The 14,247-nt window shown below is 40.2% G+C and overlaps 2 protein-coding genes across 9 annotated transcripts in view; one reads left to right on the forward strand and one right to left on the reverse strand.

The window, feature by feature from the left end:
• Positions 1–3,789, reverse strand: part of TRAK2 (trafficking kinesin protein 2) — a 24,969-nt gene extending 21,180 nt beyond the window's left edge. The window contains exon 1 of one of the 6 annotated variants that reach the window (XM_026791713.2): positions 3,633–3,789. The gene's annotated coding sequence lies outside the window, so the exon portion shown is untranslated. Of the gene's footprint in view, positions 1–3,034; positions 3,189–3,480; positions 3,611–3,632 lie in introns of those variants that run through there. The other 5 variants (XM_005484179.4, XM_026791712.2, XM_074548258.1 and 2 more) reach the window with 5 other exon arrangements.
• Positions 3,790–3,828: 39 nt separating this feature from the next.
• On the forward strand, positions 3,829–13,125 carry STRADB (STE20 related adaptor beta). Of its 3 annotated transcripts, none has more exons than XM_005484181.3 (12): positions 3,829–4,126; positions 6,629–6,685; positions 7,031–7,111; positions 7,471–7,570; positions 8,186–8,307; positions 8,851–8,929; positions 9,401–9,524; positions 9,982–10,153; positions 10,576–10,680; positions 10,912–11,141; positions 11,704–11,746; positions 12,206–13,125. In XM_005484181.3, exons 2-12 carry the CDS (start codon positions 6,674–6,676, stop codon positions 12,356–12,358), a joined length of 1,221 nt encoding a protein of 406 aa, XP_005484238.1. In that variant the 5' UTR covers positions 3,829–4,126; positions 6,629–6,673; the 3' UTR covers positions 12,359–13,125. The 3 variants fall into 3 exon arrangements, with proteins under 3 accessions (XP_005484238.1, XP_005484239.1, XP_005484237.1); XM_005484180.4 differs by having other exon boundaries at positions 3,831–4,126; positions 8,821–8,929; XM_005484182.4 differs by lacking the exons at positions 8,186–8,307; positions 8,851–8,929.
• Positions 13,126–14,247: the final 1,122 nt, after the last annotated feature.

Here is a 14,247-nt window from a genome sequence, read left to right on the forward strand (position 1 = left end):
TCGGATACTGGAGAATAACCCATATGCAGGGGTGGTGCTCTCAGAAGGCTTTCTTCAAGGAAGGTTCATGGGAAAAGAAAATATCAGACAACATTTTACATACACACCTATCCCAATCTTACTGTTTCTGTACTCTCTAGATAAACTTTTACTCCCCAATGTGTGTCTCACATTTCAGCTACCATCTGGCTCCAAACACTGAGCTAAAACCTGCAGTACCTATAGCACACTTCTTGTAGAAGTCAAAACTATTCCTGCACCTTCTGAATCAGCCCTAGAGAATCCAAGTTGCTCTAAAGAGATTTCATAAATTTTTCCTTCAGTGAGTCAGAAGACTCTAGTGAAGATTAACCTGAAAAAGCAACACTGACTAAAGTCTTAGAAAAAGATAATATAGTTATAAAGCATTGAAAATTGTTCTTGTCTTTGTAAAAGTTCTTTGAGCAATTTCAGCTGGATGCAGAAAGAGTTGGGGCACCTCAAGATAGAATATAATTCTGAAGACATTCTGCCACTAGAGAAACTCTAATTCAAATCTGAATTCTGAGAAAGGTGAGGGAGTTGCTTTACAACTGGAAACCACAGACAATTGTATGTGTTTATTCCTTTGTGCACAAAGTTAAAAAATATGCAAAATATTGCCATCTATATTGAAAATATCCAAACTTCAACACAAATAAACTGTTATTCCTGCTATTTTTCATTTGTTGAGAGCAGCTGACTCCTCACAAGTACTTGGGAAGACTAAACTAGGTCTGCTCCTCTACAATTCCAGGATGCAAGACATTAGGCCACAAGTAACACAAACAAAATTTTAACAAAGAAGATTCTAACAACAAAGAAGACTCTAACTTGATTAAGAGAAGACAAAACTCATTATTTCCAAAAGCAAGCCAAATAAATGAGCATACTATTCTCAGATGCCAAATTTTAGTGCCATGTAAGTATGCAATTTAAAAAATTGCATCAAGTCATTAACACAGTACTTTTTCCATTGCTAAAATTGGAATGCTGTCAAGCCAGCTAATAGCAATCAACATATTCTGCATCTCAAGGTTAATGAAACAGTTCTATTCTTATAGCAAACATGACCACACTGAATTGCTGCCAAAACATTCCTGGGACCAGCGCTCAGAAGCAGAGGCCAAATCCTTCAGCACTATCCAGTAGGAGATGAAGGACAAAGGATTATCAACCGAAAAACAAATCCATGTGAACACAAACATTGCCTATCACAATTAACATTTGCTGTGTGCCTAACACCTCTTATTTTCAGCCAATTGTATCCCTATAGAAATCTATTTAGTGCTTGTGTTTCTCTCATGTAAAGAAAAAATATTTAAAAGAGTATGCCAACATAATCCTAAAACCAACTGCAACAATCATAAACAACCCTGCAACAGACTTTCAATCATTAAAAATGGTATAAGAAGAAATTAAGAAAACAAAGAAAATAACCCTGCCCCCATCTTCTGGATTGTTTTTCTTCTGGGATGAGGGAAAGGCTTCAGAGAGGAAGCTGGAGAACACCTCCTGGAGCATCAGGAATCACATGGGGATCATGAAGCCGGCCACAGCATTCCCTCATCCTGTTTTATCTACAGTTACACCAAACCAGGCTCACTTACTCTCTCCGTCTGTCATTTTTAACAGCTTATGCTCTCCAAAGTGGCAACACTACCTGTTAAATACACGGATATATGCTTTATGTACATGCATACATGCATACTGTTGAATATCACAGCTTGATAGTTAAGATTTATTTAAGTCCTACCCATTTGGATGTCGTCTATATCATCCCTAATACAATGTAAAAACAGCAAATGCCTAATTGAAGTTTCCCTTAGCCTGAAACTATCAGTGTTACCTACATTAAAGACTTTAATAAAAAGACATTATCAATTTTTAGAATTAACTTTATAATAAAGACATTATTAATTCCTAATTTTTTATGTAAATGCACAATCAAAACATTACTATCTGTATGCATCTTTTCCCACAAATTTTCTTTTTTCAGAAGAAATGAGGTACTTGAATAGTTATGTTATGATCTCAAAGGAAGCAAGAACTATAATGAATTACCTATTTGTTTGTTAAGAGTATAAAATACAATAAATGCTCTTGAGGCATTCTGCTAATGCCTCATTCTGCTAAGTTCTCTGCTAATTTTCATTAAAAAAGGTTGTAATCAGCTTCTTTTAAGACTCAAGATTGTTTTGTATAAAGTATACTTGAAGGGAATTTGAATAAAATTTAACTGAAATCGCCAAGTTGATCCATGGTTGATCACCCAAAAAAGTAGTTTCAGTTCCTTGACCTACACCCAAGCCAGTGCTCAGCATTTTAAGTCATAATTCTGTATTAGAATTAATCAAACTCCTCTATATGACTCAGTCACCAGAATATCACTAACAATCAAACAAAAAAAAGGATGCTTTCTTTTTTGTAGCCATATCTGTGAAAATGCTCTATTTGTGTCTTCTTGGAAAACTAATCAACAAATCACAATTATCATTGCAGAAAGACAGCACTTCTACTGCACAATATTAATTCCAAAAGCCCGCTATTAGAGGCAAACCACCATCAGGAAACTCTGTGGTTTTCCAATGCTCTTCAAACTACATTTTCAGATACTCATAACAGAAATTCGATAAACAGATACCGTTCTAATAATCACACTGCTATTAGAGTGGAAAATTTTCAGGTATTAGAAAATAATTTTTTTTCAATTTTGCTCCAGTGTCAGAAATGTAATTAAAAAGAAGTTCTGCCCATTTTAACTAAGAGCTACGTCTTTTGAAAGAACACAAGTATCCAAAAACAAACCTAAAATCTATTGTTGCTTTCTAATGTTGCCTTAATTTATTAGTATATCAAATATATGCATCAGACTGTCATAATCAGTCAACAGTAACTGTGAAACATAACCAAGAGATAGGCAACAGCTGAAGATTGCATTAAAGATAAAAACACGAGCACGCCACTCCACATACATTTCACCACTAGCACGGACTACAGAGTAAACGACACTTACTGACAGACATCGGTACTCCAGTTTAATCAGCTGATAAAAATGTAACAATGTGATTAAGAAGTTGCTATCAGCCAAAATTTCTTCCATAGCCTTCCATATACAAGCAAGACAACAACTAAGATGTCACCGAGGGCTGTCTCGTGTTGCGGTGACACGACCCTGCAGGGAGCCCGCTCGGTGAGGGCACCCCGGGCCGCTGAAGGTCACCCTCACCGCCGCCCCCGCTTACACTGGAGCAGACGGAGCTCAACACAGCGCTACGCTACATTAAAGCATCACCACAGCCAAAAGAGTCCTGTCAGCTGCCAACCCGGACAGGCGCCGGAATTTCTTCTCCGCCCGGGACCGCGGGGCCAGCCCCGGATACCCCCTCACGCTCGGGCCCCGCGCTCCGACCCCAGCCAGCCTCAGGAAAGCCGCCGCACGCCCGGCGCGGCCCGCCGCACCTTCCAGCCCGGGTGGTGCCACGGCCCGCCGGGGAACGGCGCCAGGGGCGACAGGAGGGAGGGTTAACCCTGTAGGGGTGTGAGGCACGGAGCGCGCCGCTCGGCCGTGAGGCGGCAGAGCACCGCCGGCCCGGCGCCGAGCGCTCTCTCACCCGGCCCACGCTGCGCTGCCTCCGGTACCGCTCCTTCCCGCCGCAGGCCTGCATGCAACACAGCGGCGACTGAGGAAGGGCCCCGATGGCTTCCGCTCGGCTCCCGCCCAGAACTACAGCCCCCGGCGAGCCGCTGCCAGTGACGAGCCCCACAATGCGCCGGGCCGCGTGGTGCGGGCGGCCCCCGCCGCTGGGCCCGGCGGGGCCGGGAGCGGGGCGGGGTTCTAGCGGGAGGCGCGGTGGCGGCGCCGGCCCCCGGCCCTGAGTCCGGCGGCGGCGGCGGGCAGGAACGGGCGCTGCCGCCCTGTAAGGCGGCTCGGCTGCGCCGAGGCTCTGCGCCGGCCGCGCCCTCTGCCCCGCTGCGGGGGCAGCCGGGCGGGCCGGGGAGAGGGAGCGGCGCGCGCCGAGCTCGGCAGGCGGCTGCGGGAAGCGGAGCCCTGTCCCGGCCGCCGCGGGAGGCCAGAGGGAGACGGGGGCCCAGCGAGAAAGGCGAGGTACGAACTTAACGGAGCGAGTGAGAAACTGAGGGGGAGCCTGCGGGGCGTCCTTCCGCACATTGCGGTGCTTTGTCACGGACGGATCATTTCACTCGAGATACACGGCCGAGAGCTGCCTCAGTCGCTGCGAACGCTGAAGTAGGAGCTGCCGCTCAGCGTCAGCAGAACCCAGTAACGCGCGTTCCCCGTACCGGGGCTCGGCTCCGGAGCCTTCACACTCCCCTAGCTCACAGACACAGGTTTCTGTGGGTTTTTCTGCCATGCACTGTTTGCTAGCTGAAGCTTTGGACAAAGTGCGATGGATGTATCATTTTACCTGTACAACACTGTCACTATCTACAGTAAAAAAAAGCCTGCGATACTGAAGGAAAAATGTGGGGGCAGGGAAAAAGTTTATATGGGGACATGATCCAAAGCCATATTGAAAGATGGAAACAATGTCAACCTACGTAAGAAAAAAAATAAAAATCTTAAAACTGTAGTGTTATTTGAGTAAATGTACATCACGGATGTTTCTGTTGGCTGCCTGTACATATACATCTTTGAAGCAAGCCTACAATAATTTGACTTTGGTATATCATAGTTATTAAGACTGTATTCTTTAGCTGAGCTTTCATGGTGTCATATTGCAAGCAGCAGAATAAATTGTCTTGTGTAGCAGAATGAGGCATCTTCTCTCCAGGATGCTGTAGCCATTACAGTGCTAGGCAGTATCCTGAAGCACCTGCATTCTGTTTTGTGTTTTTCCTACTCTGCTACAAACTTCTTCAGTGAAGTTGCAAAGTTGTTTAAGTCAAGCGCAAATCCTCTGAAGGTGCCCAGTACCTGATAGGGATTGACTTTTGTCTCTGTTTGGTATCTCTAGTAAGAAATTACAGCAGATCTTTGGGGTAAAAATGTTACTGGAACGGCTTGGATATTTGGCAGTGAATGGAGTGGTGGGGGCTTGTTAGCTTTTCAAGAGTGTTCCCTTGATTAAGTAGTATACATAATTTAAATGCAGGATATACTCAAGCTTAGCTCCTTAATAAAAAAAAAATATCAGTTGGTATAGTGCTTCAGCTTTTATAGGTTAACTTTCATACAAAAATTGCATATTAACATGGAATAATTACCTGCATCTGACTTTTTATCAGCTACCAAGTAGGATTCCTCATGGTGGCTGGAAAGCTACCTCTCAGGAAAGGACCTGGGGTTGCTGTTTGACAGCTGGCTGAACGTGAGCCAGCAGTGTGCCCAGGTGGCCAAGGCCAGTGACTTTCTGGTTTGTATCAGCAGTGGTGTGGCCAGCAGGACCTGGGAAGTAATTGTCCCTCTGTACTTCCTGGTGAGGCCAGTTTGCATCTCAAGTTCTGCATGCAGTTTTGACCCCCACACAAGAAGAACAACATTGAGGCACTGGAGGGTGTTCAGAGAAGAGCAGCAGAGCTGGTGAAAGGAGTGGCTGAAGGAGTTTAGCCAGGCTAAGAGGAGGCTCAGTCAGGGGGACCTTCTTACTTTACAGTTACATGAAAGAAGATATTACTGAGGTGGGAGTTGGCCTCTTCTCTGATATAACAAGAAATAGGATGACAGTAACTGGCCTTAAGTTACAGCAAGGGAGGTTTAGATTGGATATTAGGGGAATTTTCTTCACTGAAAGGGTTGTTAGCCATTGGAACAGGCTGCCCAGAGAAGTGGTGGAGTCACTGTCCCTGGCAGTGATCAAAAATTGTGTAGATGTGCTGCTTAGGGACATGGTTTAATGGTGGGCCTGGCAGTGTTAGGTTAATGGTCAGATCCTGTGATCTGTGAGGTCTTTTCCAACCATAATGATTTTACTGTTGAAGACTTGCTTACAGCTAAGGTAAAATAGCCCCATTCTGTACTTACAGAAACTCTGATACTCTTACTAGGCATCTCTCCCACTGCCTAAGCCTCCAAAGCATCAGACATAAAATTTGCTAGAGGACTTTCGGAGAGGCTACTCTGATCTGTGAGGGAATTGCTTCTCTTTTTTTTTCTTTTTAACTGAAATCCCTTACAATACTATTTCCTACCTCACTTGTGAAATGTAAAGTGCAATTGCTTCTGCCTTGCTTTTTTTTGTGAGCTTAGTTCAGCTGCACACCGCCAAGCCAAGATCTGCCTAGCACAGCTGTGCTCCTTTAAAACAACAGACAATGGTTTCTTTTCCAACAAACTGCCAAGGATTCCTAAGTCTGTTCTTTTTTACTTTTTGCACTTCTGCAGTTAACTTGCAAGTAAATTGATTGTTCAGAACTGGCAGTAAAATTTCTAAATCCATAAATTAAAAAGGAACACGAGTTGACGTGTAGTCCTCAGTGTGGAGTCTGAAATTGATATGGTAGTTAAACAGAAGCAGACTTTTACTGAGCTGGAGTTCTGGGGTTTTTTGTGTGATAGCTGACAGGAATGCCTCACAGTTCTGATTAAGGAGATTTAAGTTTATCACAGGTTTATGTATCATCTTACTTTGCTACTTTATTTATTTCCTAGGATAAATGGGTGTGTATGACTTTTCCCCTGATCTAAAGCGGTTCCATGTCTTGTTTGGTAAGTTTGTCTTTAAAAATTTTGGCTGTTGTACCTTGTTACCCAGCTATACCTTAATATGAAAAGCCCTGATGAAATGTCTTGTTTGTGGGGATTTCCACAGTGCTGACATGTTTGAACTTCACTGTGTCTGCTTTTGGTGAAGGAGACTTTAATGTCTCTTCTCTCTAGGTCTGCCGTGTGTGTGCTTCATGCTATTTCTTAACCTCTTGATTGATTGACTTGCAGCGAAGACTTTCTGAACTGCTGCTTATAAGACCTACTTTTTTACATTTTTGTAGTGCCATATTTAACAAAAAAAAATTGCAGCAACTCCACCAACACTCACTTGTTTCTGTTCTTAAGGACTGCTCCTGTATTCTGCGCACACCAGTTGAATCAATCAGACCAGAAGAGCTATCTCAGAGCAGCACCCATGAATGCCTGGTAAGAATAGAAACTTTAACTCCCAAGGTTAAATATAAAGCTGGTGCATATTAAAAATAGCCTTATTAGGGAATACTTCTTGAAATGTTGACAATAAAAATAAAGAGAGTACTTTGGGGCTTCCACTCTGGTAGAAGACCATAGGTATCTAAGTGTTAATCTTGTGCCAGTTTGAAAACAAACACACACAAAAGTTGTAACTCCTAAAGCTAAGTCTTAATAATGGTAAAAGTACCAGCTTGAATGTTCTTATTTGAGTACTGGACTTTAGCATTAATAATATTTTTGCATTAATTTTAAAAATATAAATTATTTTAAATTGCATAGTGACTTTGAGAACTGTTTCTTCTCTCTGTTAGGCTGATTCTGATCTAGCCTGGATTCCCCCATCTACAGGAAAGAATGAAATGGTATTTTGCTCTTCTAATGTCTCTCATTATGAACTCCAGCTGGAAATAGGTAACATAAATGAACCTTAAAATATTTCTTCTTCCTTATCAATTGCTAACTGCAGTAAATACTAAGTTTGGAACATGAAGGACTATTCCTATGTCTTCTTAGTTAAGAAAAGTGCAGAGCAATGCTTATATTTTAGTAATATCTTATTTCAAGATCTAAGACAAATCAACAATTACCTGGAATTGTCTCTTGATGTTTGTGCATGTACTTGTCAGTTTTCCAAATCTGTGGTATGTGACAATAAATACAGCCTTAAGTAACATCATCACCTTGTACCTTGGGTACCCATGTTGGTTGTTCCAAGGATGGCTGCCTTAGATCCATATGCCTGCATATGTTTATGTCAATATGCATATAAGTGTTCATTTGGATGTATAATTGATGCTGATGTATGTTTCAAACACTTTTAGTTGTTCTCAAAATAGCAGAGCCATGCTTCACTAATTTGCTGCATATATTTTGCTGCAATTACTTAAGGTCTTGGCCTTCTGAAACAAAAGGACACACTGCTATCAATTCCAATTTTAAAACTGGAAAATTATCTCTAAACATGAAGAAGACCATGTGATGGCTTATTATGCTTTCCAATGTTAAGGTAGCCATTTCTGGTTTCAGGAAGGAGGTTCAACAATTTAACCTCAGTCTACCTTGCACGGCATACACCCACAGACAGGCAAGTTGCTGTAAGGATCACAGACCTCGAAAATTGCTCTGAAGAGCACTTGAAAGCCTTACAGGTAAAGGAACAGCATTTCTGCACAAAGCCCAATAAAGATAGTGAGGAATACAAATGAGATTGCTGAGCAAAGGTAGCCTTTGTTTGAACTGGGTCATTTCAGTCTAGTTTTTCCCTCCAAAGGATTAGAATATAATAAACATAATGCATGCGTAAATTTGAGAGTTGCTTTCTGAAGACCACAGCTGACAATTGCTTTAAAAATTGCTTCTGTAATTGTACAACTTATTTGAAACATCTTCTAAATAACATGTACTGTTATTTAACACCAGAAGTTTGGACTATGAACAAACTAGATTTACTTCTGACAAATGCAATTATGGACAAGCTATTTACATTTCTGTTGCAGGCTATGCACATCACCTGCAATCATAAATGTGTATAAATGCAAAGAAACAATCTGATTACTAATTAATTACTAGTTAATGTATAATTAATAACTAATTACTAGTTAATGCTCTTGGTAGGAGTGCTGTTCTGTGGTTAACACATCCACTTTCATTTAATTCCATAGAATGAGGTGGTTTTATCACACTTTTTCCAGCATCCCAACATAATGACATTTTGGACAGTGTTTACAGCTGGAAGCTGGCTTTGGGTCATCTCCCCATTCATGGCCTATGGTAAGAACTGTTAACTGCAATTTTGGAATAGGAGAAAGGACTGATACAAATTGGACCACCTGGTCCATGAGAGGTTTCTCTTTAATCATCTCCTGTCTTGTAGAAAAAACAGACTCTCCCAAACCATTTCTTTAGAGAAAACTTCCTCCCCAGTGAAGACTGGTATTTGAACTGCATTAAATTCCACTTAGCTCTAGCACCCACCATGTGAGGAGTGGTAACTGGGAGATGTAATTGACTGTATACAGCTTCTGCTAGCCTAAATAGAAGACCTGTTTACATTGAGTACAGGTTGGGCACAGACTTGCAGTTAACAGGAGCATGGCATGGGGCATCAGTTACATCCATGTAATGATGCACCAGAGTCAATATTGAATGCTGCTCTTGATGAGTCTGTACAGTGAAGGAAACACAGATAAGTCATTTAATAGGACTTGTTAGGCCTAGCTAGGTTTTTTTTTTCACTTCCAGGTTCAGCTAGACACCTGCTGAAGACTTACTTTCCTGAAGGAATGAGTGAAGCTTTGATAGGGAACATTCTGTTTGGTGCAATCAGAGGATTAAATTACATGCACCAGAATGGATATATTCACAGGTAGGAGAATGTCAATAGGTAAGAACTAGGACTAGGACACAAGAACTAGAACCAGCATCTTATCTTAAGTATTGTTTCCTTCCTTTTCCTCTATACCTTGTATCAGACAGTGCACAAGTAACAACTTTTTCAATAATACAGCAGGATTAATTTTAACAGAAAATGTGTTTAGACATTTCTTCAAGCCACTTGTTGTAAGGATTATACATCTGCCTGGCTTTGTCTCTTTGAAGCAGAAGAAACAGAGTTATAGAAGGAGTTTCCTTAGTTTACACCCCTTGCAGGGAAGAAGGGCCCTTCTCCAATTTCTGGCACTTTTTTCCTGATCATCTCTCTTAATAGAGACATGAACTCCATGCTAGCATCTCACTAGAAGTCAATGAAATATGAAAGCTTTTCTGTTCTAGTAGTACTTAGAGTAATTCTTATAGCTAAAATTTACCACTTTATGTTACAGGAATATTAAAGCTAGCCACATCCTGATTTCAGAGGATGGGCTGGTTTCTCTCTCTGGCCTAAACAACCTCTACAGTTTAGTTAGCAATGGACAGAAGTCAAAGGTGGTGTATGATTTCCCCAAGTTTAGTACATCTGTGCTTCCTTGGCTGAGTCCTGAACTACTGAGACAGGTTAGTATAAATTACACATAATTTTTCCAGTTCAAAGTTAGTGGCAGTACTCGATTTCCAACTTAAGTCTGCTTGTAGAATTGCAATGAAATATGTTGAACTGTAACTTCTAAAATATATATGTACATACTGAATTTTTAATTCTTCTAGAGACAACCAGTTCTAAAGCTCTAAAGCTGTTGGTAAGGTGATGCTGCACTAAATCTCTTTACCCAAACCTCCTGGAAACTACTGCAAATCCTGAAACTTGTGTTCAGTACAGCCATCAGATTTATGAAAAAAGTCTGTGGTTTCACAATTCAATTGTTTCAATAGTGTGCAGGTTATAGGGTATTAGAATCTTGTTTTGAAGCAGGCACTTGTGTTCTTGTTGGCACTGCTCAATGGCCTCAGTGATCAGTAATGTCTTTCTTCTCTCACAGGATTTGTGTGGCTATAACATGAAGTCTGACATTTACAGTGTGGGAATTACAGCATGTGAATTAGCCAATGGACACGTTCCATTTCAAGATATGCCTCGCACTCAGGTATAATGCTAAACTTTTTCTCTAATTAAAAACATGCTGAGCATTTTTTTGTTTTGTTTTACTCACAGGAACCAGTGCTATTACTGCTGAAGTAGTGGCTGCTTTTTGTTACTTCAAATACACATGCCTCCTTCTAGAATAAATAATCCCTCCATCCCTGGAGTTTCCTAGCTTATCCTGGATAGGTCTGGAGAGCTGTTGAACTCTCATAGTGCTGTGCCTTCCTACCAGATGCTGCTGCAGAAGCTGAAAGGTCCCACCTACTGTCCTTGGGATATAAACACCTTTCCCCGGGGGGAATCCAGGATGAAGAATTCCCGGTCAGGTGTTGATTCTGGAATTGGTGAGAGCATGACACGCACAATGACCAGTGAAAGACTTCAAATGCCCTTTTCCAAAACATTTTCACCTGCTTTCCACAACTTGGTAGAACTTTGCTTGCAACAGGACCCTGAGAAAAGGTAATGTCCTGGTGAAAACTGATTTTTTTGTCACTTCCATCTAAGACCAAGTACAACTCACAGTAATACAGTAATCAGTTGAATTCTGTTAGTCAGAATTTCAGAGCAGATGCACTATGTGAAACCAGACTTGTATTGTGAGAAATGTCTTGTCTGATAAAGGAATCAAACTTTTAAAGTCATTTGGCCCCTGAATTTCTTGTAATATAACTGTTCTTTGTAACAAGTAAAATTAACTTTTAAACATTTACTTTGTCCAAGGGAAAAAAACCCAGAAATCTGAAATATATGTTTTAAATTCTCTGTCTCTTTTGAATGAGGCATTTAATTCCTTGTTAAGCAGAAACATGAAAAGGCCTTTAAAAATAGATTTCTTCAGTAGTGCTTTCATTACAAATTGAGGCATAGAATGTAGGAATTGTGTGCTGCTTTTCTCATTCTTCACATTCGTCCTGTGGAGGAAAAACCACAGGGCTTAAATTTATTTCTCAATCTGGCCCATTATCCAAATGCAGTATTTTACTTTCCAAAACATAATTATCTTGTTCATTTTATGATTCAGGCCATCAGCAAGCAGTTTGCTTTCGCATACGTTCTTCAGACAGGTGAGTTTACTATATTTCATTAAATGACACAGCTATAACCTAAATAAGCCACAAAAAGAGCTAGATTACAAAGTAATGAAGTTACCTGGAGCTAAAAGGCATCCTATAAGAGCATAACTGCTTCCCAGGTTTTTTTTAACAAAATGGTATGGATAGAGTGTAGGAAGCATAAGATTAATCAATTTCCCCATTGATTAAGTGGATTTAATTTAACTAAAGGCAGCCTAACTAATTTAAAAAACACCTATTAATAGTCCTTATTTAAAGCAGAAATGCACAGCTGGTTTCATTAGTCTTGAAAGACTAATAGAGTGGTGAAAGCAAAACCTCTCATCCTTTTACTTTCAGTACTGTAACATGCAAGAACATGGCTCTGATTTCACATGCTTTTAATGAAGTCAGTTGCAAAGTTATGGAGACTTTTTTGTGCAGCGTTATTTTAACTTTTCTTCTTTCTAGGTAAAGGAGCAAACACAGAATTCACTACTGTCCCTGCTACCACCTCCTATTCAAAATAACAGATCAGAGTGCTTGGCACTGCCCTCAACAGCAGTTGGGACTGAACTTGGACGTATTGCTACAAATCAAGATGATACAGACTGGGAATTCTAAATAAATACCAATGATACCTCTCCAGTGTTTCACACAAGGAAAATGTGATTTGTATTTGCTGCTTTTCTATAATTAAAATACAGTTAGACCAAGTATACTTGAAATGCCATGAAGTGGCTATAATTCATTAACTTCCTCTGGGCATCACAAAATGCAGCGTGCCTCACTCTCTGACTGTAAGGAAAACTGTGGATAAAGAATGGCTGAGTGCCCATCTCTCTCTTTCAAAGTCTTCCTTAACAAGAGACTCCCTGCTGTAATCTTACTCTGTACTGTATTATCAGCTCACAGTGCTGCAGTCCACATGCCTTTCTGAATTCAGGCCTGGGATTTGGCTGCGATCTTACCTAAACATCTATTTGTCTTTTCATTATGACCCAAATCATTTTAGTAAGGAGAAATCCTCCACTTCCAAGATGAAATGTGAAACTGCACAGATTACTTGCTTATGTAAATAAATGTTTCTTTCTCAAAAGACATTTTTTTCACTTGACATGCTTGTCATATTTGCCAAAAGTTAGGTATGCATCATTTTTCATGCAGTTCTAATACTGTGTGTTTCCCAAAGAAGTTAAGCTGCTTAGAAGTGGGACTCCTGCTCTTGCATCTGTTCACATTCTTAGTACAAATCTGGGCTTTTACACCTCTGTTTATTGTTGTGTCATTTTAGCAGTTAATCTGAGGATGTCTCCCTATGCAAAAGTAAGTCTCAAGTTCTAGCAGGTACGGGTTAATTTTGAAGAGTCATATTAAATAATCTAAAGTTACTGGGGTAATAGTATAAAGTTATACTATTTATACTGTATTCCTGTTCACCACCTGAATTTACCAGAACCTAATACTGTTTTCTTAGAAAAAGGCAACATGCATTGAGCTTCACTGGCCCTGCTGGTCTCAAACAAGCCTCTTCTGCAAGGCACAGTTAAATTCCCGTGGATCAATTCAGCCATACTAGGATCCTAGTAAATTTACTTGTTCTAAGTCAGATGAAAAATCTGTCTTCTTCCTATAATTCAGTAAATTCTCACCTCTCATACTCTACCAGGCAACTCAAACTGAACAAAAGCAGCTATTTTCTTTTAAAAACCTGGATATTCTCATAGTGTTGTAGCAAAAGTTGTGTCCCTAAGGCTCTAATACTTTGCTGATGGAAGCATGATGGTGGTAAAAATGTATAAATAGATATTGAATGGATATATTTTAAATTTTCAACATAAACAACGTTCCACATAAGTCTTCAAGTCTTCCATAGCTGAGCAGGCCTGTAGCCACCTTTGAGAATACTGCTGCATTGCCAGCAGCTTTGCCACAAGGCCTTGAAGACCAAATGACTCAAATACAAGCCTGAGAGACACATAAAATTCTAAATGACCACATAAAAGTATCAGCAAAAAAGTTGATTCTGCTCATTATGCTATGAAGAGAGCTTTATATTCCTAAACTTAACATGTGAAACTTAAGATTAAAGACTTATCAATACACTTACCCTATCTGCCTCCATTTATATCTGTCATTCCTGGACTTCTGCTTCCACCATAGTCCAGCCATACTAACAGCTTCTTGTTACTACAGGGAAAAAAATCATATCTATGTCAATTGTTAGGTAAGGAAATAGTTGTTGAAACTAGAAAATTACTCTGATTAAAAAATACTAATAACTTAATTGTGTACTCTTGGAGAAGGTACTATTTTCATATGAACCCCATGTTCTTAATTCTTAGCCATTATAGATTTGGAAGTTGAATATGTTCGACAGCATCTACAAGTAACTTTTGACTAACATAGTACATGTAAAAAGCAAGTCAAATAAGTGAGAACACACATGAAGTTCTACACATTTCAATTACAGACCTGAATAACTACTTCTATATTAAAACCTGCAGAAAATT

The sequence above is a fragment of the Zonotrichia albicollis genome, chromosome 10 (genome assembly GCF_047830755.1).
Source record: "Zonotrichia albicollis isolate bZonAlb1 chromosome 10, bZonAlb1.hap1, whole genome shotgun sequence".
Taxonomy (NCBI): domain Eukaryota; kingdom Metazoa; phylum Chordata; class Aves; order Passeriformes; family Passerellidae; genus Zonotrichia; species Zonotrichia albicollis.

Bases quoted from the DNA above. Each gene is read 5' to 3' on its own strand.
- STRADB (XM_005484180.4), top strand. The intron at 7,112-7,470 runs GTAAGAATAGAA...TCTCTCTGTTAG, and splicing joins GCAGCACCCATGAATGCCTG to GCTGATTCTGATCTAGCCTG. The intron at 11,747-12,205 runs GTGAGTTTACTA...TCTTCTTTCTAG, and splicing joins CGCATACGTTCTTCAGACAG to GTAAAGGAGCAAACACAGAA.